General features: G+C 43.1%; 2 protein-coding genes across 3 annotated transcripts in view; both read left to right on the forward strand.

Moving 5' to 3' along the window:
• Positions 1–355: 355 nt before the first annotated feature.
• On the forward strand, positions 356–1418 carry LOC118965061 (leucine-rich repeat extensin-like protein 1). Its single transcript, XM_036981810.1, has 2 exons — positions 356–553; positions 759–1418. Exons 1-2 carry the CDS (start codon positions 356–358, stop codon positions 1416–1418), a joined length of 858 nt encoding a protein of 285 aa, XP_036837705.1.
• A 36-nt stretch (positions 1419–1454) lies between these two features.
• LOC110510618 (b(0,+)-type amino acid transporter 1-like) overlaps positions 1455–24773 on the forward strand; it is a 70378-nt gene continuing 47059 nt past the window's right edge. For both annotated transcript variants that reach the window (XM_036981666.1, XM_036981667.1), the window contains exons 1-2: positions 1455–1544; positions 19894–20034. In XM_036981666.1, the coding sequence (XP_036837561.1) occupies positions 19900–20034 (135 nt within the window). In that variant the 5' untranslated portion in view covers positions 1455–1544; positions 19894–19899. The remainder of the gene's footprint in view (positions 1545–19893; positions 20035–24773) is intronic.

The following is a 24773-nucleotide window of genomic DNA, read 5'->3' on the forward strand; positions in this document are numbered from 1 at the left end:
GCAAAAGGTCGCAAAGTTCAAGGGGGCCGAATACTTTCGCAAGGCACTGTATGTGTCCTAGATGTCACCCTATTTACTATATACGTAGTAGGGTGCTGACTGGCTGACTGGGGCTGTGTCCTAGATGCCACCCTATTATCTATGTAGTAGGGTGCTGACTGGGGCTGTGTCCTAGATGCCACCCTATTATCTATATAGTAGGGTGCTTGTCAAATGTAATGCACTATATAAGCATTAGGTGCCATTTGGGACGTAGCCTAGATAAGTGAACTCTCCTGGCCAGAAATGACCCTACCTCCCTGTTCTCCTAACCAGGGATGACTTTACCTCCCCCTACCTCCCTATTCTCCAGCCCATGCCTCCCCCTACCTCCCTGTTCTCCAGCCCCACCTTCCTGTTCTCCAGCCCCTGCCTCCTCTTACCTCCCTGTTCTCCAGCCCTGCCTCCTCCTACCTCCCTGTTCTCCAGCCCCACCTCCCTGTTCTCCAGCCCTACCTCCCTGTTCTCCAGCCCCACCTCCCCCTACCTCCCTATTCTCCAGCCCTACCTCCCTGTTCTCCAGCCCCACCTCCCCCTACCTCCCTATTCTCCAGCCCCTACCTCCCCCTACCTCCCTGTTCTCCTGCCCCTGCCTCCCCCTACCTCCCTGTTCTCCTGGCAAGGGATGACCAGACCCCACCTCCCTATTCTCCAGCCCCTGCCTCCCCCCACCTCCCTATTCTCCAGCCCCTGCCTCCCCCCACCTCCCTGTTCTCCAGCCCCTGCCTCCTCCTACCTCCCTGTTCTCCAGCCCATGCCTCCCCCCACCTCCCTGTTCTCCAGCTCCTGCCTTCCCCTATCTCCAAATTCTCCAGACGATGCCTCCCCCCACCTCCAAATTCTCCAGACGATGCCTCCCCCCACCTCCCTATTCTCCAGCCCCTGCCTCCTCCTACCTCCCTATTCTCCAGCCCATGCCTCCCCCCACCTCCCTGTTCTCCAGCTCCTGCCTTCCCCTATCTCCAAATTCTCCAGACGATGCCTCCCCCCACCTCCCTATTCTCCAGCCCCTGCCTCCCCCCACCTCCCTATTCTCCAGCCCATGCCTCCTCCTACCTCCCTATTCTCCAGCCCCAGCCTCCTCCTACCTCCCAATTCTACAGCCCCTGCCTTCCCCTATCTCCATATTCTCCAGCCCATGCCTTCCCCCACCTCCCTATTCTCCAGCCCATGCCTCCCCCACCTCCCTGTTCTCCAGCCCCTGCCTCCCCCTACCTCCCTGTTCTCCAGCCCCTGCCTCCCCCCACCTCCCTGTTCTCCAGCCCCACCTCCCTGTCCTTCAGCCCCTGCCTCCCCCCACCTCCCTGTTCTTCAGCCCCTGCCTCCCTGTACCTCCCTATTCTCCAGCCCCTGTGTCCTCCAATCAGACGGAGTGTTGAGTCTCTGTTCCTCCTCCCATAATGTGTACTTTGTCTCAGGGAGGCAGTAGTAGTTGAGACCCACAGAGGAATGTGTTGTGCATCGTAGTAGATCTATCTCTAGTTGATGATTTCTCCTGCTATCAGGTGAGTCTTGTTGACGCCAGCTGTGTCAGAGGAGAGGAATTTATGTCTGGGGGTTTCAAGTTTAGTCAGTGGGTCTGGAAATGGTGTGTTATTATGAGAGGCGGTAGAACAGAACAGACGAGGACATTAGAACAGTAGAACAGAACAGGACAGTAGAACAGAACAGAAGAGGACAGTAGAACAGTAGAACAGAACAGAAGAGGACATTACAACAGTAGAACAGAACAGAAGAGGACAGTAGAACAGTAGAACAGAACAGAAGAGGACATTAGAACAGTAGAACAGAAGAGGACAGTAGAACAGAACAGAAGAGGACAGTAGAACAGTAGAACAGAACAGAAGAGGACATTACAACAGTAGAACAGAACAGAAGAGGACAGTAGAACAGTAGAACAGAACAGAAGAGGACATTAGAACAGTAGAACAGAACAGAAGAGGACATTAGAACAGTAGAACAGAACAGAAGAGGACATTAGAACAGTAGAACAGAACAGAAGAGGACAGTAGAACAGTAGAACAGAACAGAAGAGGACAATAGAACAGTAGAACAGAACAGAAGAGGACAGTAGAATAGTAGAACAGAACAGAAGAGAACAGTAGAGAACAGTAGAACAGTAGAGAACAGTTGAACAGTAGTACAGTAGAGAACAGTAGAATAGTAGAGAACAGTAGAACAGTAAAGAACAGTAGTAAAGTAGAGAACAGTAGTACAGTAGAGAACAGTAGAACAGAACAGGCCAGTAGTACAGAACAGAACAGAACAGAACAGGACCGGTGTGTGTTTGTTGCACTGATAGGAAATAGGGTTTCATGTAGTGAATTAGATAGGAAATAGGGTGTCATGTAGTGAATTAGATAGGGAATAGGGTGCCATGTAGTGAATTAGATAGGGAATATTGAATTAGATAGGGAATAGTGAATTAGATAGGGAATAGTGAATTAGATAGGGAATAGGGTGCCATGTAGTGAATTAGATAGGGAATAGGGTGCCATGTAGTGAATTAGATAGGGAATAGGGTGCCATGTAGTGAATTAGATAGGGAATAGTGAATTAGATAGGGAATAGAGTGTCATGTAGTGAATTAGATAGGGAATATTGAATTAGATAGGGAATAGTGAATTAGATAGGGAATATTGAATTAGATAGGGAATAGTGAATTAGATAGGGAATATTGAATTAGATAGGGAATAGTGAATTAGATAGGGAATAGTGAATTAGATAGGGAATAGTGAATTAGATAGGGAATAGTGAATTAGATAGGGAATAGTGAATTAGATAGGGAATATGGTGCCATGCAGTGAATTAGATAGGGAATAGAGTGTCATGTAGTGAATTAGATAGGGAATAGTGAATTAGATAGGGAATAGTGAATTAGATAGGGAATAGTGAATTAGATAGGGAATATGGTGCCATGCAGTGAATTAGATAGGAAATAGGGTGTCATGTAGTGAATTAGATGGGGAATAGTGAATTAGATAGGGAATAGTGAATTAGATAGGGAATATGGTGCCATGCAGTGAATTAGATAAGGAATAGGGTGCCATGTAGTGCATTATGTAGGGAATAGGGTGTCATGTAGTGCATTATGTAGGGAATATGGTGCCATGTAGTGCATTATGTAGGGAATAGGGTGTCATGTAGTGCATTATATAGGGAATATGGTGCCATGTAGTGCATTATGTAGGGAATAGGGTGCCATGTAGTGCATTATGTAGGGAATATGGTGCCATGTAGTGCATTATGTAGGGAATAGGGTGTCATGTAGTGCATTATATAGGGAATAGAGTGCCATGTAGTGCATTATATAGGGAATAGAGTGCCATGTAATGCATTATATAGGGAATATGGTGTCATGTAGTGCATTATATAGGAAATAGGGTGCCATGTAGTGCATTATATAGGGAATAGAGTGCCATGTAGTGCATTATATAGGGAATAGAGTGCCATGTAGTGCATTATATAGGGAATATGGTGTCATGTAGTGCATTATATAGGAAATAGGGTGCCATGTAGTGCATTATGTAGGGAATATGGTGTCATGTAGTGCATTATATAGGGAATATGGTGTCATGTAGTGCATTATGTAGGGAATAGGGTGCCATGTAGTGCACTAGATAGAGAATAGGGTGCCATGTAGTGAATTAGATAGGGATTAGGATGTCATGTAGTGAACTAGATAGGGAATAGAGTGCCATGTAGTGCACTGGATAGGGAATAGGGTGCCATTTGGGACACATTCCCTGTGGTGGCCTGACTGTGGTATGTCTGTCTGTCCGTCCTTCCTTTTGTATCTATCTGTCTGTCTGTCCTTATGCATCTTTATTTCTGTCCGTCCGCCAATCTGTCCTATGTCTGTCTGTCTGTCTGTCTGTCTGTGTCTATCTCTGTCTTCCTGTCTGTCTGTGTTTGTCCTTATGTATCTGTCTGTCTGTGTCTGTCTCTGTCTGTCCTTATGTATCTGTCTGTCTCTGTCTGTCTCTGTCTTCCTGTCTGTCTGTGTCTGTCCTTATGTATCTGTCTGTCTGTCTCTGTCTGTCCTTATGTATCTGTCTGTCTGTCTGTCTCTGTCTGTCCTCACGTATCTGTCTGTCTGTCTGTCCTTATGTCTCTGTCTGTCTGTCTGTCTGTCTGTCTGTCTGTCTGTCTGTCTGTCTGTCTGTCTGTCTGTCTGTCTGTCTGTCTGTCTGTCTGTCTGTCTGTCTGTCTGTCTGTCTGTCCTTATGTATCTGTCTGTCTGTGTCTGTCCTTATGTATCTGTCTGTCTGTGTCTGTCTTTCTGTCCTTATGTATCTGTCTGTCTGTCTTCCTGGCTGCCTGTTTGTCTGCCTGTCCTCCTGCCTGCCTGCCTGCCTGCCTGCCTGCCTGCCTGCCTGCCTGCCTGCCTGCCTGCCTGCCTGCCTGCCTGCCTGCCTGCCTGCCTGTCTGTCTGTCTGTCTGTCTGTCTGTCTGTCTGTCTGTCTGTCTGTCATAGAGGATGTAACAGATCAAGCATTAACAGAACCAGGTCATTTAAAGTTGTAAACCAATGACAGTAGTTCACAAAGTGTTCACTCTGCTTCCCCACATTAAACCTTAACCCTCGTAGCTGTCAGGCTGGCTGACCATCAGGAGAGCTGTTACAGTGTGTGTGTTGTGTGCTGTGTTGTCAAGCACTTGTTGCCTTACATCCTGGAATTAAAATGGATTTCTTGGGGGTTTGTATCATTTGATTTACACAACATGCCTACCACTTTGAAGATGCAAAATAGTTTTTATTGTGAACCAAACAAGAAATAAGACAAAAAAACGGATAACTTGAGCGTGCATAACTATTCACCCCCCAAAGACAATACTTTGTAGAGCCACCTTTTGCAGCAATTACAGATGCAAGTCTCTTGGGGTAAGCTTGGCACATCAAGCCACTCTGATTTTTACCCATTCTTCAAGGCCAAACTGCTCCAGCTAATTCAAGTTGGATGGGTTCCGCTGATGTACAGCAATTTTAAGTCATACCACAGATTCTCAATTGGATTGAGGTCTGGGCATTGACTAGACCATTACAAGACATGTACAGTTACCCCTTAAACCACTCGAGAGTTGCCAGGTCTGTGCACAAACAGTTTGAGCTTCTACTTTTAAAAATCCACCTTCCCAGAAATAAGTCTCTCAATGTTGCCACTTGAGACGCCCCTCTGCCCCCAGCTGTGCCCTGGACACCGTTGTGGATTAATTGTCCCCCATTTATCTTCAGAGTTTGTAATGTTAGGTAACCTAAACTGGGATATGTTTAACACCCCAGCTGTCCTACAATCTAAGATAGATTCCCTCAATCGCACACAAATTATAAAGGAACCTACCAGGTACAACCCTAAATCCATAAACACGGGCTTCCTCATAGATATCATCCTGACCAACCTGCCCTCTAAATACAACTCTGCTGTCTTCAACCAGGGACTCAGCGATCACGGCCTCATTGCCTGCGTCCGTAATGGGTCCGCGGACAAACGAGCACCCCTCATCACTGTAAAATTCTCCTTAAAACACTTCAGTGAGCAGGCCTTTCTAATCAACCTGGCTCAGGTATCCTGGAAGGATATTGACCTCATTCCATCAGTAGAGGATGCCTGGTTATTCTTTAAAACTGCCTTGCTCACCATCTTAAAAACGCATGCCCCATTCAAAAAATGTAGAACTAAGAACAGATATAGCCCTTTGTTCACTCCAGACTTGACTACCCTTGACCAGCACAAAAACATCCTGTGGCGTATTGCATTAGCATCGACTAGCCCCCGAGATATGCAACTTTTCAGGGAAGTCAGGAACCAATAGAAACAGGCAGTTAGGAAAGAAAAAGCTAGCTTTTTCAAACAGAAATTTGCATCCTGTAGCACAAACTCCAAAAAGTTCTGGGACACTGTAAAGTCCATGGAGAATAAGATCACCTCCTCCCAGCTGCCCGTTGCACTGAGGCTAGGAAACACTGTCACCACCGATAAATCTATGATAATCGAGAATTTCAATAAGCATTTCTCTATGGTTTGCCATGCTTTCCACCTGGCTACCCCTACCCCGGTCTACAGCCCTGCACCCCCCACACCAACTTGCCCAAGCCTCCCCATTTCTCCTTCAGCCAAATCCAGCTGATGTTCTGAAAGAGCTGCAAAATCTGGACCCCTACAAATCAGCCGGGCTAGACAATCTGGACCCTCTCTTTCTAAAATTATCCACTGCAATTGTTGCAACCCCTATTACTAGCCTGTTGAACCTCTCTTTCGTATTGTCTAACATCCCTAAAGATTGGAATGCTGCCGCGGTCATCCCCCTCTACAAAGGGGGAGACACTCTTGACCCAAGCTGATACAGACCTATATCAATCCTACCCTGCCTTTCTAAAGTCTTCGAAAGCCTAGTTAACAAACAGATCACCGACCATTTCGAATCCCACCGTACCTTCTCTGCTATGCAATCTGTTTTCTGAGCTGGTCATGGGTGCACCTCAGCCACGCTCAAGGTCCTAAATGATTTCATAACCGCAATTGATAAAAGACAATAACAGTGCCGCCATCTTCATCGACCTGCCAAGGCTTTCGACACTGTCAATCACTGCATTCTTATTGGCAGACTCAAAGCAAACTCCTCATTTAGCCGCCTTTCCTTCCAGTTCTCTGCAGCCAATGACTGGAATAAATTGCAAAAATCACTGGAGTCTTATATCTCCCTCTCTATCTTTATGCATCAGCTGTCAGAGCAGCTTACCAATCACTGCAGCTGTACATAGCCCATCTGTAAATTGCCCACCCAACTACCTCATCCCCATATTGTTAGTTATTTATTTTTGCTCCTTTGCACCCCAGTATCTCTACTTGTACATTAATCTTCTGCACATCTATCACTCCAGTGTTTAATTGCTCAATTGTAATTATTTCGCCACTATGGCCTATTTATTGCCTTACCTCGCTAATCTTATTACATTTGCACACACTGTACATATATTTTTCTATTGTGTTATTGACTACTTTTGTTTATTGCATGTGTAACTCTGTGTTGTTGTTTGTCACACTGCTTTGCTTTATCTTGGTCAGGTCGCAGTTGTAAATGAGAACTTGTTCTCAACTGGCTGTCTCGCCAGTTGACCTTAGATATCTCTGTTGTTCTATATACACTGCTCAAAAAAATAAAGGGAACACTTAAACAACACAATGTAACTCCAAGTCAATCACACTTCTGTGAAATCAAACTGTCCACTTTGGAAGCAACACTGATTGACAATAAATTTCACATGCTGTTGTGCAAATGGAATAGACAACAGGTGGAAATTATAGGCAATTAGCAAGACACCACTAATAAAGGAGTGGTTCTGCAGGTGGTGACCACAGACCACTTCTTAGTTCCTATGCTTCCTGGCTGATGTTTTGGTCACTTTTGAATGCTGGCGGTGCTTTCACACTAGTGGTAGCATGAGACGGAGTCTACAACCCACACAAGTGGCTCAGGTAGTGCAGCTCATCCGGGATGGCACATCAATGTGAGCTGTGGCAAGAAGGTTTGCTGTTTCTGTCAGCGTAGTGTCCAGAGCATGGAGGCGCTACCAGGAGACAGGCCAGTACATCAGGAGATGTGGAGGAGGCCGTAGGAGGGCAGCAACCAAGCAGCAGGACCGCTACCTCCGCCTTTGTGCAAGGAGGAGCAGGAGGAGCACTGCCAGAGCCCTGCAAAATGACCTCCAGCAGGCCACAAATGTGCATGTGTCTGCTCAAACGGTCAGAAACAGACTCCATGAGGGTGGTATGAGGGTCCAACGTCCACAGGTGGGGGTTGTGCTTACAGCCCAACACCGTGCAGGACGTTTGGCATTTGCCAGAGAACACCAAGATTGGCAAATTCGCCACTGGCGCCCTGTGCTCTTCACAGATGAAAGCAGGTTCACACTGAGCACGTGACAGACGTGACAGAGTCTGGAGACGTCGTGGAGAACGTTCTGCTGCCTGCAACATCCTCCAGCATGACCGGTTTGGCGGTGGGTCAGTCATGGTGTGGGGTGGCATTTCCTTGGGGGGCCGCACAGCCCTCCATGTGCTCGCCAGAGGTAGCCTGACTGCCATTAGGTACCGAGATGAGATCCTCAGACCCCTTGTGAGACCATATGCTGGAGCGGTTGGCCCTGTGTTCCTCCTAATGCAAGACAATGCTAGACCTCATGTGGCTGGAGTGTGTCAGCAGTTCCTGCAAGCGGAAGGCATTGATGCTATGGACTGGCCCGCCCGTTCCCCAGACCTGAATCCAATTGAGCACATCTGGGACATCATGTCTCGCTCCATCCACCAACGCCACATTGCACCACAGACTGTCCAGGAGTTGGCGGATGCTTTAGTCCAGGTCTGGGAGGAAATCCCTCAGGAGACCATCCGCCACCTCATCAGGAGCATGCCCAGGCGTTGTAGGGAGGTCATAGGGCACGTGGAGGCCACACACACTACTGAGCCTCATTTTGACTTGTTTTAAGGACATTACATTAAAGTTGGATCAGCCTGTAGTGTGGTTTTCCACTTTAATTTTGAGTGTGACTCCAAATCCAGACCTCCATGGGTTGATAAATTTAATTTCCATTGATAATTTTTGTGTGATTTTGTTGTCAGCATATTCAACTATGTAAAGAAAAAAGTATTTAATAAGAATATTTCATTAATTCAGATCTAGGATGTGTTATTTTAGTGTTCCCTTTATTTTTTTGAGAGGTGTATTTTGTTTAGGTCAGGGTGTGACTAGGGTGGGTACTCTGGGGCGGCAGGGTAGCCTAGTGGTTAGCGCGTTGGACTAGTAACCGAAAGGTTGCAAGTTCAAATCCCCAGGCTGCCCCTGCCCACTAGGCTGTCGTTGAAAATAAGAATTTGTTCTTAACTGACTTGCCTAGTTGAATTAAGGTAAAATAATAACTCTGGTTTAGGGGTTTTTGTATGTCTATTTTGGCCTGATACAGCTGTTTATCGTTGTCTCTTATTGGGGATCATATTTAGGTAGCCATTTCGTTTGTTATTTTTGTTGGTTTGTTTGGTATTCATTCATTAAAAGAGAATGTGCCTTGGTCTAATCATTACGACGAATGTGACACTTGCCTACCTGGTAAAATATATATAATAATAAATATATATATATTTTTATAAAAGCCCATCTCTGTGGAGTGTACAGCTTAAAGTGTTCCTATGGACAGATACTCCAATCTCCGCTGTGGAACTTTGCAGCTCCTTCAGGGTTACCTTTGGTCTCTTTATTGCCTCTCTGATTAATGCCCTCCTTGCCTGGTCTGTGAGTTTTGGTGGGCGGCCCTCTCTTGGCAGGTTTGTTGTGGTGCCATATTCTTTCAATTTTTTAACAATGGATTTAATGGTGCTCTGTAGGATGTTCAAAGTTTAGGATATTTTTTTACAACCCAACCCTGATCTGTACTTCTCTACAACTTTGCCCCCGACCTGTTTGGATACTGAATACTTATTTTCCACCATAATTTGCAAATAAATTCATAAAAAATCCTACAATGTGATTTTCTGGATTTTTTTCTCATTTTGTCTGTCATAGTTGAAGTGTACCTACGATGACAATTACAGGCCCCTCTCATCTTTTTAAGTGTTAGAACTTGCACAATTGGTGGCTGACTAAATACTTTTTTGCCCCACTGTACTTCTGTTATAGAGCACATCACAGCAATGCAAGACAGGATAGTCATGCCCATCGTCAGAGAGCACATGAGGCAAGCACAAGAGCACCACCGGCACACGTATAACCGGCAGGCTACCCTGAGGGAATTAGTGGCGGTCCCCACGGTAGAGCGTAAACTACTAGCCATATGGAAAGGACCGTATGAAGTGCTGGAGAGTAGAAGTTAACCTGTTGAGTGTAGGGGGCAGTATTTTGGATGAAAAACGTAACCAAATGAAACCGCCTATTTCTCAGGCCCAGAATCGAGAATATGCATATATGTATGTATACAGATTAGAAAAGAAAACACTCTAAAGTTTCCAAACCTGTCAAAATATTGTCTGTGAGTATATCAGAACTGTTATTGCAGGCGAAAACCTGAGGAAAATCCAACAAGGAAGTGCCTAAGATAAATGAAACTCCCTGTTCCATTGCATTCATTCCCTCAATTTAAAGGGATATCAACCATATTCCTTTCCCTATGGCTTTCACATGGTGTGAACAGTCTTTAGACATAGTTTCAGGCTTTTATTCTGAAAAATGAGCGAGATGGATCACATCGCGTCATTGGATGGCTGGGTGCCAGCAGAGTTTTGCATGTGCAACAGCTTGGAGTAGACATTTTCTCTCTCTCTCCTATTGAAAAAGCTACGGTCCGGTTGAAATATTATCGATTATTTATTGTAAAAACAACCTGAGGATTGATTATAAAAAATGTTTGACATGTTTCTACGAACTTTACAGATACTATTTGGAATTTTCGTCTGCCCGAGCCTGTGGATTTCTGAACAAAATGTGCCAACCAAATGGAGGTTTTTGGATATAAAAATAATATTTATCAAACAAAAGGAACATTTAGTGTGTAACTGGGAGTCTCGTGAGTGCAAACATCCGAAGATCATCAAAGGTAAGCGATTCATTTTATTGTTTTTCTGACTTTCGTGACCAATCTACTTTGCTGCCAGCTGTTTGTAATGTTTTGTCTGCTGAGAGAGATGTCCTAACATAAACGCTTGGATAGCTTTTGCTGTAAAGCTTTTTTGAAATCTGATACACCAGGTGGATTAACAACAAGCTAAGCTGAGTTTTGCTATATTGCACTTGTGATTTCATCAAAATTAAATATTTTCAGTAATTGACTTTGAATTTGGCGCTCTGCAATTCAGCGGATGTTGACGAAAATGATCCCGCTAACGGGATGGGTGCGCCAAGAAGTTAATTATCAGATCCGACAGCCAAGTTGTCGGCCGCCGGAACAAATCTATCAAATTAACCAGTTAAAAGCATAGTGAGAGAGAGAAACACATTGTCACGTTCCCCATACCCACTCAGGAGGCAGCTGAAGTGCATGTTTCACCTCTCTGTCCCCAGCACAAGTACAGGAAGTAAAGACCCTGGTTCATAAAAACAAAGATGTGTTTTCATGGATACCAGGCCGAACTGAGGTTACGGCTCATGATATTGTTTCCCTACCAGGGAGAAAATTAAGCACTAGGCCGTATCGGGTACCCAAGGCTCTACGAGCTGCGATTAGAGCAGAGAAAAATGTTGACAGATGGAGTGGTTGAAGAGTCACATAGGGAGTGGTCTAGCCCAATTGTGATGGTCTCCAAGCATGATGGGTCTTGGCGGTTTTGAAATTGTTGTCAGAAGGTAAATTAAATATCCAAGTGTGATGCCTACCCAATGCCCCGAGTAGATGGACTGCTGGAGAAAACTGGTAACGCTCTGTACATTACGACCCTGGACCTAGCCAAAGGTTACTGGCAAATTCCTTTGACCCCCAGAGCCGAAGAAAAGACAGCCTTTGCAACCCCTGACGGTTTGTTTCAATACACCGTCAAGCCATTTGGCTTACGCAGGGGCCCACCTTTCAACGGCTAATGGACCAAGTCCTGAAACCCGCACAGAGCTTACGCTGCAACCTATTCAGATGACGTGGGGATCTACAGCCCAGATTGGGAATCTCATTTACCCCAGGTACAGGCAGCGCTAGACGCCCTTAGAAAGGCAGAGCTCACAGCAAACCCTGCCAAATGTTACGTGGGGTTAGAGGAAACCGAGTTTCTGGGATACACCGTGGGAAGATCAAATCCCAACTGAAGATGGTGGAGGCAATTAGAGGATGGGCCGAGACCAGAAAATAAGAAGCAGGATCGAGCCTTCCTAGGGTTGACCGGTTACTACCGGAAGTTCATCCCAAGTTATGCCACAGTGGCCGCCCTACTCACTGACATGACTAGAGCCAGAGGGCCAAAACATGGTCAAATGGGATGAAAGGGCCACCAAAGGATTTAGGACATTACAGGAGGCTCTCTGCTGTAATCCAGTGTTGGTGGTACCAGACATTACAGGAGGCTCTCTGCTGTAATCCAGTGCTGGTGATACCAGACTTTGAGAGAGAGAGAGTTGTTCAGACGGATGCCTCAGAGGTCGGCTTGGGAGCCGTGCTCTACCAAGAGGTAGAAGGGGTGGAAAACCCCATCTTGTTTTTAAGCAGGAAGCTAGAACCACGGGAGACCAACTACTCAGTCGTTGAGAAAGAGGCTCTGGCAGTAAAGTGGCCTCTAGAAAGCGTGAAATACTACCTGCTAGGGCGCCACTTCACCCTCATCAGTGACCAAGCCCCACTCACCTGGATGCATAGAGCAAAAGAGAAGAACGCTTGAGTGGTTTTTTGAGTCTCCAACCATTTCACTTTCACGAACTGACTTGTTGGAAAGGTGGCTCCTGTGATGGTGCCACGTTGAATGTCACTGAGCTTTTCACTTCTGGCCATTCTACTGCCAATGTTTGTCTATAGAGATTGGGAATAGGGAGCTATTTGGCTATGGTCAACAGTAGTGCCCTATATAGGGTGCCATTTGGCTCTGGTCAACAGTAGTGCCCAATATAGAGAATAGGGAGCCATTTGTGATCCAGCCTGTGAGCTGTTTACCAGAGCATACCTCATCAGAACCGGACTTATGTGATTTGAGTGTTATGTGGTTTAATAGGAATGTGCATCTTTCCCTCTCAAGGCAATTTTATACACAAATCAATGTGATTCGGTTAGATTCGATATGATGAACAACATTTTTGTTTGACATGAATATCTGCTGCTGATGGGAGCTCAAGAGCTGGACCACTCTGAGCTGGGCCTCTCTGAGCTGGACCTCTCTGAGCTGGACCTCTCTGAGCTGGACCTCTCTGAGCTGGACCTCTCTGAGCTGGGCCTCTCTGAGCTTGACCTCTCTGAGCTGGGCCTCCCTGAGCTGGGCCTCTCTGAGCTGGGCCTGTTTGAGATCACTTCTCTAACTGAGTGGTCCGTGTGTGTGGGGGGGATCACCATTAGCGTTTGGTAACGATGGACAACCAAGTTTTCATCGGTTGTCACTCAACTAATAAAGACAAAAATGTGACATTGGGAAAGCAATTTAATTATCAAGCATCTGAATGTTGAAGGTGCCACCCGTAGCCTATTAGAATAGGGATAGGTCTACCCGCTGCCTCTCATTGGCTAGAACAGCTGTCTCCCACACTGTTCACACAGCTGTTATCTGACAGTCATATGCAGGTACATAACAGTTTGATTGGCTACTGAAGGACAGGCCACATCGGTTCAGTCACAACAGATAACAGGTATTTTAGGAATAAAACCATACGAGTCAAAGGGATTCGTAGCTTTGGAATCGTTTTTTCTGAACAACGCTTAATTTGGATCGGTTTGGACTCCCGCTGACAGATGAACTGGTATCTGAAACATTTGATCCAGGAACAACCTTTATCTGTAAATCTTTACATCCCATTTGATTTATCATTAATCTGTTGAGAGACAGACGGACATACAGACAGACAAAAGGACTAGTGACTCATTGACGCCCTCTCAGTACTGTTTTTACTGTGGCAGAGTCATGAATAGCACCCTATTCCCTACGTAGTGCACTACTGTTGACCTGGTGCCATAGGGCCCTGGTCCAAAATAGTGCACTGTGTAGTGAATAGGGTTCTATTTAGTACGCAGTCTGTGTGTTTACTGCCCCTGGCGCCAGCCCGCCTGTTGCTAACGCACAGCCACATAATCAACATACTAAAACACTGCAACAGGATGACTTAATGAGTCTGAACAGTGTTGGTACACACGGTCACTGTCAAATGGCTTCATATTCCATATATAGTCCACTACTTTGACCAGGGCCCATAGGGTATAGGGTGTCTTTTAGGATACAGACCCTCAGTCTTTAGACCAGGGCCCATAGGGTATAGGGTGTCTTTTAGGATACAGACCCTCAGTCTTTAGACCAGGGCCTATAGGGTATAGGGTGTCTTTTAGGATACAGACCCTCAGTCTTTAGACCAGGGCCTATAGGGTATAGGGTGCTTGCTGGGATACAGACCCTCAGTTGTGGCTACAGTTACCAGGACAGGTAGTAGGGTGACATCAGACAGTCAGATAGAGAGACAGACAGATAGTAGGGTGACATCCTGATCCTCTCAACCAGCTTCATGAGGTAGTCACCAGGAATGCATTTCAATTAACAGGTGTGCCTTGTTAAAAGTTAATTTGTGGAATTTCTTTCCTTATTAATGTGTTGGAGCCAATCAGTTGTGTTGTGACAAGGTAGGGGTGGAATACAGAAGTTAGCCCTATTTGCTAAAAGACCAAGTCCATATTATGTTAAGAACAGCTCAAATAAGCAAATATAAACAACAGTCCATCATTACATACATTAAGGGAACATTTCGGCATTTCGTGTATGATCGGTGAAAAAGTCCATATTGCAAATGTACGGTTCCTTACTAGACGTCCGAAATCGTTTGTAAAATTCGCGGTCGGCGTCGGGCCGTGCGGTAGGGCCAGACCTACCGGGAAGTCATCAAATGAACTTTGTCGGACATTCGGTTTCCATTTTATAAAATAAACAAGTTTTGGACCGTTTTTCCGCTATCCCGGAATTTCCCACAAGAGGGCATATGGAATCATATGGCAATTTGGCAAAACATCACGAATCACGACGGGGCCTTATCTCGAAAACGGAAAATGTTTCGAAGCCGAAACTTGGTGAGCGTAGGTTTGGCATAATGGGCAGTTGGCCCCGAACAAGATGGCGTCTAGGCCTCGACGGTTTTTGAGTTATGGCCGTTTTTCTGGGATTAAAGGTCCTAAATGGAAATAGAGAAATTATTTTTCCACTTCAGGTCAAAGTCAAGGAGCCTCCGGTGTCAATAAAAAAAGAACCAGCCATTTATCTATCGTCATTTAAGAGAAACGGAACAATGACAACTTGGTGATGGTCACAAATAGGCGTTTTTTTTTTTCAACGGTTACAGATCCAGTTGCAGGGTGTTCATACGAATCTTTTTAAAGTGTGCTGCGGAGCTCTGCGAGATTTCTGTGATTTTCTATGATTTTCTGAAATAACACACACATACTAAACCCTCCGTAAATAACTCAGTTCTCAACGTAAAGACTTAAAACTCAGGATTCTGTAAAAGAATACCCCAATGAGGATATGTGGTGAATTATAGCTTCCTGTGCCAACCGGAAGTGCCTTAAATGGTGTCTCAGGGGCTGTTTCGAAGGGTTAAAAAAGTCAGATCTGTCCAAAACTTCATATATGTGATTAGGCAACCCCCATGAACTGTAAATCAGTCATTTTTCCCCCAAAAAATCAAAGGAAAAAAAAATCACACTAAAACACACCTTGGATGGAGGGACGTATTGGGGTGCGTAGAGACAGACAGTGGCTGCAATAGTTAGCTTTGTTGGAGCTAAAAAAGAACCGTCAGACCTAGAGTTCCGAAACTTTAGAAACCTGTTCTAGACCTCCGGTCGATGGTGCGTGGTGAGTTACGTGGCTCTAGACGGTTCTCGGACCGAGAAACAGCCTCGTACATTTGCAATACCTTCAATTCATTTTGACCATTACGAAAATGACGACGTTTAGAAAAGTCTCAGAGACGCAAGGCTAGGTGCATTGAAACCGGCTCGGCCCATAGAGACGGACCCCAACGTGTCTGTCCGATAGCTCGTTCAAGGACCCCGTAGCAAGGCATGGAAAAAAGTGGATTTTCAGCACCAATTAGGGTTTTTCTCGGACACCAAATGACCTATCGAGCCGAAACTTGGGATTCGGGGTCGCCTCAGCTAGGCCAACACATAACATAAGAAATGGACCCGCAGCTAGAACGTAACTACGTGTTTTATGTTTTTTTTATGGTTTGAACCCAAGGCGTTGTGAATTTTGGGCCAGCTCTGAAGTATGTAATAGTTGGCTACTAATCGAGTTGGAAAAAGTGGGTTTGGTGTCAGTTTGTATCAGTTTGGTGTCAGAATGATATCTAATTGACTGATGGACTCTTGTCCACTTGACTCTTGTACATTTGCAATATGTTTAAACAGTGAGGTACCATCACCAAAAGCGACATTCTGAAATCAACCCTAACGAGCGATTGAGATGAACCAGAATCACTGCAAAGCCATCCCGAGTTCATCGGGCCAGTCAATTTCACATTCCTGCAGGATTTTTATAGCATGACCAATTCGTGATGGTACCTGCCCATTAAAACATATTGCAAATGTACAGTGACTTTGAAAAAGTAAGGAAACATTAACAACATTTTTTTATTTTTGGGTGACCAGTTGCACGTGCATTTGCAATATGATTCTATAGTGAAAAAACATATTGCAAATGCACAGTGACTTTGAAAAAGTAAGGAAACATAAACAAAAAAAATCTAAAACTGTTTTGGGGGGGTGACCAGTTGCACGTGCATTTGCAATATGATTCTATAGTGAAAAAACATATTGCAAATGCACAGTGACTTTGAAAAAGTAAGGAAACATAAACAAAAAAAATCTAAAACTGTTTTGGGGGGGTGACCAGTTGCACGTGCATTTGCAATATGATTCTATAGTGTAAAAACATATTGCAAATGCACAGTGACTTTAATTTTTGGTGACCAGTTGCACGTGCATTTGCAATATGATTCTATAGTGAAAAAACATCACCAAAAGCGACATTCTGAAATCAACCCAAACGAGCGATTGAGATGACCCAGAATCACTGCAAAGCCATCCCGAGTTCATCGGGCCAGTCAATTTCACATTCCTGCAGGATTTTTACAGCATGACAAATTCGTGATGGTACCTGCCCATTGAAACATATTGCAAATGCACAGTGACTTTGAAAAAGTAAGGAAACATAAACAAATGGACATAATGAAATCATCTTTTTTTTTTCCCGGTTACCAGTTGCACGCGCATTTGCAATATGATTCTATAGTGAAAAAACATCACCAAAAGCGACATTCTGAAATCAACCCAAACGAGCGATTGAGATGACCCAGAATCACTGCAAAGCCATCCCGAGTTCATCGGGCCAGTCAATTTCACATTCCTGCAGGATTTTTACAGCATGACAAATTCGTGATGGTACCTGCCCATTGAAACATATTGCAAATGCACAGTGACTTTGAAAAAGTAAGGAAACATAAACAAATGGACATAATGAAATCATCTTTTTTTTTTTCCCGGTTACCAGTTGCACGCGCATTTGCAATATGATTCTATAGTGAAAAAACATCACCAAATGGACATGATGAGATCAACACAACGAGTGATGGAAATGAACAACTATCACTGCCCGGCCGTCCCGAGTTCATCAGTTCAGTCAATTTTGGCCCCCCAAAAAATTGACTTTGGACTTTGACTTTTGACTTCCTATGAAATCATATTGCAAATGGACAAATCATGTTCCTTATGCACAAGTAAAAAAAAAAAAAATATGATAATAACATTTTACAAAAGTATATTCATACACTTCTTACACATGATTAATTGTATTAAAATCGAAACAATTTCGAAAAACGGTCCAGAAAGCACTTTTTTTAGTTTTTAAAGTTAAAAAAAAAAAAAAATAATCGACTTTTGACATCCTATTAAATCATATTGCAAATGGACAAAACATATGCCTTATGCACAAGTAAAAAAAAATAAAAAAATAATGATAACAAAAGACGAATAAAGTATGTTGATACAGTTCTTATACGTGTGTAATTGACACAAAATTCAAAAGAATTTTGAAAAACGGTCCAGAAAGCACTTTTTTAAGGGTGTGTGAAGTTTTTTATAAAATTTTGACATTTTTGACTTTTGACTTTTGACTTCCTATGAAATCATATTCCAAATGGAGAAAACATATGCCTTATGCACAAGTAAAAAAAAAAAAAAAATGATAATAAAGTATGACTAAAGTATGTTGATAAAGTTCTTATACATGTGTAATTGACACAAAAATTGAAAGAATTTTGAAAAACGGTCCAGAAAGCACTTTTTTAAGGATGTGTGAAGTTTTTTACCAAATTTTGACATTTTTGACTTTTGACTTTTGACTTCCTATGAAATCATATTGCAAATGTACAAAACATATGCCTTATGCGCTTGTAATTTAAAAAAAAAATATATGATAAAAAAATTGGACAAAAGTATGTTCATACAGCTCTTACACATGTGTAATTGACAAAAAAATCGAAAGAATTTCGAAAAAATTGCCCAGAAAGCACTTTTTTAAGGGGTGAAAAGTTTCTGAAAAAAATATCCAATTTTCAAAATTTTTCTTTTGGATGTTGACTTGGGTTGCATTTCCAATATGAAAAACCCCGGTGGAGCGCACTCGCCCCCTGTTGGATTTTTGAGGTGTTACAATTGGCAATTGCCATATGGCATTTGCCATATACTTTGCACGAATCAACGCCGCTTTGGGTGGTATTGGACATCGTGTATATGGTTTGTCCAATGCCAATATCTTGCCATTCATTTTTGTACAATTCAGGGGGGTATTCCCTTACTTTAAGACACAAAGGTCAGTCAATTCAGAAACATTTCAATAACTCTTTATGTTTCTTCAAGTGCAGTCGCGAAAACCATCAAGCGCTATGATGAAACTGGCTCTCATGAGTACCACCACAGGAAAGGACGATCCGGAGATACCTCTGCTGCAGAGGATACGTTCATTAGAGTTCAGAGGAGACTGGATGAATCAGGCCTTCGTGGTTGAATTGCTGCAAAGAAACCACTACTAAAGGACACCGTTCACCTACTCTGTATCTCACAAAGACACGGCGGTGGAAACCAAAAATGGCAAATTTTGACTCATCAGACTAAAGGACAGATTTCCACCGATCTAATGTCCATTGCTCGTGTTTTTTGACCCAAGCAAGTCTCTTCTTTTTATTGGATGATCTCTGCATGTGTGGTTCCCACCGTGAAGCATGGAGGAGGTGGTGTGATGGTGTGATGGTGTGGGGGTGTTTTGCTGGTGACGCTGTCAGTGATTTATTTAGAAATCAAGGCATGCTTAACCAGCATATCTACCACAGCATTCTACAGTGAAATGCCATCCCATTGGGTTTGCGCTTAGTGGTGTTTTTCAACAGGACAATGACCCAACACACCTCCAGGCTGTGTAAGGGCTATTTGACCAAGAAGGAGAGTGGTGGAGTGTGGCATCAGATGACCTGGCCTCCACAATCACCTGACCTCAACCCAATTGAGATGGTTTGGGATGCGTTGGACCGCAGAGTGAAGGAAAAGCAGCCAATAAGTGCTCAGCATATGTGGGAACTCATTCAAGACTGTTTGAAAATCTTTCCAAATAAAGCTGGTTGAGAGAATGCCAAGAGTGTAGCTGTCAAGGCAAAGGGTGGCTATTTTGAAGAATCTCAAATATAAAATATACTTTGACTTGACTTTAACACTTTTTTTGGTTACCACATGATTCCATATGTGTTATTCCAAAGTTTGGATGTCTTCACTATTATTATACACTGTAGAAAATAGTAAAAATAAAACCTCCCTTGAATAAGTTGATGTGTCCAAACTTTTGACTGGACTGAACATCACACTACATAAAGAGAGACCTAAGACAGCAACACAGCATGGTAGCAACACAGCATGGCAGCAACACAACATGGTAGCAGCACAAAACATGGTACAAACGTTGGGCACAGACTACAGCACAAAGGGCAAGAAGGTAGACACAACAATATATCATGCGAAGCAGCCATTAACTGTCAGCATGTGTCCATGATTGAGTCTTTGAATGACGGTGAATTGATGAGACCAGGAAGAGAACTGACTCTGTCATCTTTACATTGTCCTCTTACGTGTTTGTGTGCGTCTTTGTGTGTGAGCAGGGTGACATGGACGAGGGCAGTGTGAGGAAGAGGAAGGACATGTTTAATGGAGGCCCCGCCCCCAGCCCAACCTCCAATATGTCTGCCTCCCACTCCAAGCCTGCTGAGGAAGACGTGAAGGCTACCGTGCTACAGAAGGAGGTGAGTAATGTAGAGGACAGTATGTGTGTTAGTCTGTCTCTCTCTCTCAGTGCGTGCGTGCGTGTGTGCGTGCGTGTGTGTGTGCGTGTGTGTGTGTGATGCCAGACAAAAGACCATTTTAAAACCGCCCCACTGCTCATGCCGTGTCTCCAGACATCCCCCAAACAAACAAAAAGTGACTCTGGGAGGGAGTAACAACTGGTAAACAGTCTCCTTTTAGACATGTCAGTCAGGTGGCTGCCGGCAGAGACTTCTAGTGCAGCAACGGTGAAGGGCTCTGGCTGGTATTACTGAGCCAGCTAGAAGGATGAAGGATGAAGATGACGTTAAATGGAGTCTACCTCAGCAGGAGCAAAAACACATACGTTACTCAAAAGTTCTCATAATAACTTTAGTGGTTGGAAAAAGTTCCCAATTGTCATACAAAGTAAAGACACCTTCATAGAAAATGACTCAAGTAAAATACTACTTAAATAAAACTATTTAGTTTTAAATGTACTTAACCTCTCTGATCTCCCCATCCCGGATCCGGTATCATGAATACAGACTCAAGCTCATTACCATAACGCAACGTTAACTATTCATGAAAATCGCAAATGAAATGAAATAAATATGCCATCTCTCAAGCTTAGCCTTTTGTAAACAACACTGTCATCTCAGATTTTCAAAATATGCTTCTCAACCATAGGAAAACAATCATTTGTGTAAAAGTAGCTAGCTAGCGTAGCATTTAGCGTTAGCATTAGCGTTAGCATCCAGCACGCAACATTTCAACAAAAACATAAAATCCTTAAAATAAAATAATTTACCTTTGAAGAACTTCGGATGTTTTCAATGAGGAGACTCTGTTAGATAGCAAATGCTCAGTTTTTTCCAAAAAGATTCTTTGTGTGTTAGAAATAGCTCCGTTTTGTACATCACATTTGGCTACAAAAAAACCCCGAAAATTCAGTCCTCAAAACGCAAACTTTTTTCCAAATTAACTCCATAATATCGACTGAAAACATGGCAAACGTGGTTTAGAATCAATCCTCAAGGTGTTTTTCACATATCTCTTCGATGATATATCGTTCGTGGAAGCATGGTTTCTCCTCTCAATCAAATGGAAAAATACTTGCAGCTGGCTTTGCGCACCAATTTCGACGCAGGACACCAGGCGGACACTTGGAAAATGTAGTCTCTTATGGTCAATCTTCCAATGATATGCCTACAAATGCGTCACAAAGCTGCCGACATCTTGGGGAAACGGCAGAAGGTCTAAGCTTATTCCTGTCGCATTCACAGCCATATAAGGAGACATTAGAAAACAGAGCTTCAGAAATTCAGCTCATTTCCTGTTTGACGTTTAATCTTGGTTTCGCCTGTAGAATGAGTTCTGGGGCACTTACAGACAATATCTTTGCAGATTCTGAAACTTCAGAGTGTTTTCTTTCAAAAACGGTCAAGAATATGCATAGTCGAGCATCTTTTCGTGACAAAATATCGCGCTTAAAACGGGAACGTTTTTTATCCAAAAATGAAATAGCGCCCCTAGAGATCCAACAGGTTTTAAGTAGCAAAAGTAAATGTAATTTCTAAAATATACTTAACTTGTTATGGCTGCAATCCCAATACCGGGATCGATATGACAACTACCAGTGAAAATAGAGGGCGCCAAATTCAAACCACAGAAATCTCATAATTACAATTCCTAAAACATACATGTGTTTTATTTCATTTTAAAGGTAATCTTGTTGTTAATCCCACCAAAGTGTCAGAGTTCAAATAGGCTTTTCAGCGAAAGCACTACAAACGATTATGTTAGGTCTTCACCAAACCACAATAAGCACAGCCATTTTCCAGCTAAATATAGCATTCACAAAAAGCAGAAATAAAGATAAAATGAATCGCTAACCTTGAATTATCTTCATCAGATGACATAATAGGACTTCATGTTACACAATACATGCATGTTTTGTTTGATAAAGTTCATATTAATATAAAAAAATCTGAGTTTACATTGATGCGTTAGATTCACTAGTTCCAAAAACATCAAGTGATTTTGCATAGCCACATCGTTTCAACAGAAATACTCATCATAAATGTAGATGATAATACAAGTTATACACATGGAATTATAGATATACCTCTCCTTAATGCAACCGCTGTGTCAGATTTCAAAAAAAGTTTATGGAAAAAGCACACCATGCAATAATCTGAGACGGCGCTCAGAACAGAAGCCAAATTAGCCGCCATGTTGGAGTCAACAGAAACCAAAAAATACATGATAAATGTTTCCTTACCTTTGATGAACTTCATCAGAATGCAGTCCTAGGAATCCCAGGTCCACAATAAATGCTTGATTTGTTCGAAAATGTCAGTTATGTATGTCCAATTAGCTACTTTGGTTAAAGCGTTTGGTAAACAATTCCAAAGTCACAAAGCGCGTCCACTATAACTTGACGAAATGTCCAAACGTTCCGTAACAGTCAGTAGAAACATGTCAAACTCGTGGCAGTGGTGACTATTTCCTGTGTCATTCGACCCCCCTTCACATTAGAGTCATCAGACAAAGTTCTATTGACTGTTGACATCTAGTGCAAGGTGTAGGAAGTGAAAACTCATCCATATCGCGCTGTAATTTCAATGAGAGCTTGGTTGAAAATCTGCCACCCCCCCAAAAGAAAAAAAAACAGGAAGTGGAATTTTTCAGATTTTTGCCTGCTATATGAGTTCTGTTAAACTCACAGGCATAATTCAAACAGTTTTAGAAACGTCAGATTGTTTTCTATCCAATACTAATAATAATATGCAACTATGACTGAGGAGCAGGCCGTTGAATATGGGCACCTCTGTGCACCTTTCATCCAAGCTACTCAGTACTGCCCCTGCAGCCATAAGAAGTTAAGGATCAAAAGTCAAAGTAGATGACAGAGAACATAATAAAGTTTTCAGAGTACCACAGTGGTTTGTAAACCAGGATTTAGTGACATTTAACATGGTAGAGAAAATCCCCACATCTTTAAGATATACACTACGTCTGTGTAGTCGCGTTGCTGTAAATATGTGGTATTTCTATGTTTGAAGAGCAACACAGTGGTTTCCACATCCCGTCCTGCTCCAGCAACGTCTAGCGAAGTCAAATCAAGATCAAGAGAGCATGATGTCCTGTTTTTTAGCATATCACATATTTTACGTTGATCAAACTAAAGTAAAAATACCACCGATTTCCAGCTGTGTTGACCAATGTAAGGAAGTGGGTACAACAGATTGATGAGGGAATTGTTTTATTTAAATCCATTTCGGAATAAGACAAACAAAATGTGGAAAAAGACAAAGGGGTCGGAACACTTTCCGAATGCGCCGTGTATAACTAGCAGCCAAGGTGATAATGGCTTGGGTCATTGTATAACTAATAGGCTACGTGAATGAACCTACAGCAGCCAAGGTGATAATGGCTGGGGTCATTGTACAGCTAATAGGCTGTGTGTTTGTAGATGGACTGAGGTAGGTAGATTGTATAGCTAACAGGCTATGTGCTTGTAGATGGACTGAGGTGAATGAACCTACAGCAGCCAAGGTGATAATGGCTGGGGTCATTTTTGCTTGTTTGCTGTTCTCCAAATAGCATTTTAGAGATTTTAAATCGTATAGAAATGCAGTAAATGAGCTTCAACATTGTAATTTATGTTCATGTTGTCACCCTAATGTGTGTGTCTGACAGAGAGGGAGCCTGAGTAGAGTTTCGCAGCATAGGATCTCCAATGGCTCTCACGATCATTACTGTAATCCGCCAGCCAGCCAGCCAGCCAGCCAGCCCAGAGCAGACAGCTTTAACTACAGTGTCAGCCGGTACCAACCTCTATCCCCCCGTTTTAACCCTGCTGTAGTCTGTTCCACACTCATTGAACTCACTGATCCCAGTGTGTCCCAAGTGGAACCCTAATCCCTGTGTAGAAAACAGGGTGCCATTTCATACGCAGACTCCGTCTCACTGGCTCTCTCTGTAAAAATTATTCCTCTCAGAACAGCAATCTGGGACCTTTACCACATCAGATAACAATAAACCAGACTAGATCAATCTGGGACCTTTACCACATCAGATAATAATAAACCAGACTAGATCAATCTGGGACCTTTACCACATCAGATAATAAACCAGACTAGATCAATCTGGGACCTTTTACCACATCAGATAATAAACCAGACTAGATCAATCTGGGACCTTTACCACATCAGATAATAAACCAGACTAGCTCAATCTGGGACCTTTACCACATCAGATAATAATAAACCAGACTAGATCAATCTGGGACCTTTACCACATCAGATAATAATAAACCAGACTAGATCAATCTGGGACCTTTACCACATCAGATAATAATAAACCAGACTAGATCAATCTGGGACCTTTACCACATCAGATAATAAACCAGACTAGATCAACCAGGGACCTTTACCACATCAGATAATAATAAACCAGACTAGATCAATCTGGGACCTTTACCACATCAGATAATAATAAACCAGACTAGATCAATCTGGGACCTTTACCACATCAGATAATAAACCAGACTAGATCAATCTGGGACCTTTACCACATCAGCTAATCATAAACCAGACTAGATCAATCAGGGACCTTTACCACATCAGATAATAAACCAGACTAGATCAATCTGGGACCTTTACCACATCAGATAATAAACCAGACTAGATCAATCTGGGACCTTTACCACATCAGATAATAATAAACCAGACTA

This window comes from Oncorhynchus mykiss, chromosome 6 (genome assembly GCF_013265735.2).
Source record: "Oncorhynchus mykiss isolate Arlee chromosome 6, USDA_OmykA_1.1, whole genome shotgun sequence".
Taxonomy (NCBI): domain Eukaryota; kingdom Metazoa; phylum Chordata; class Actinopteri; order Salmoniformes; family Salmonidae; genus Oncorhynchus; species Oncorhynchus mykiss.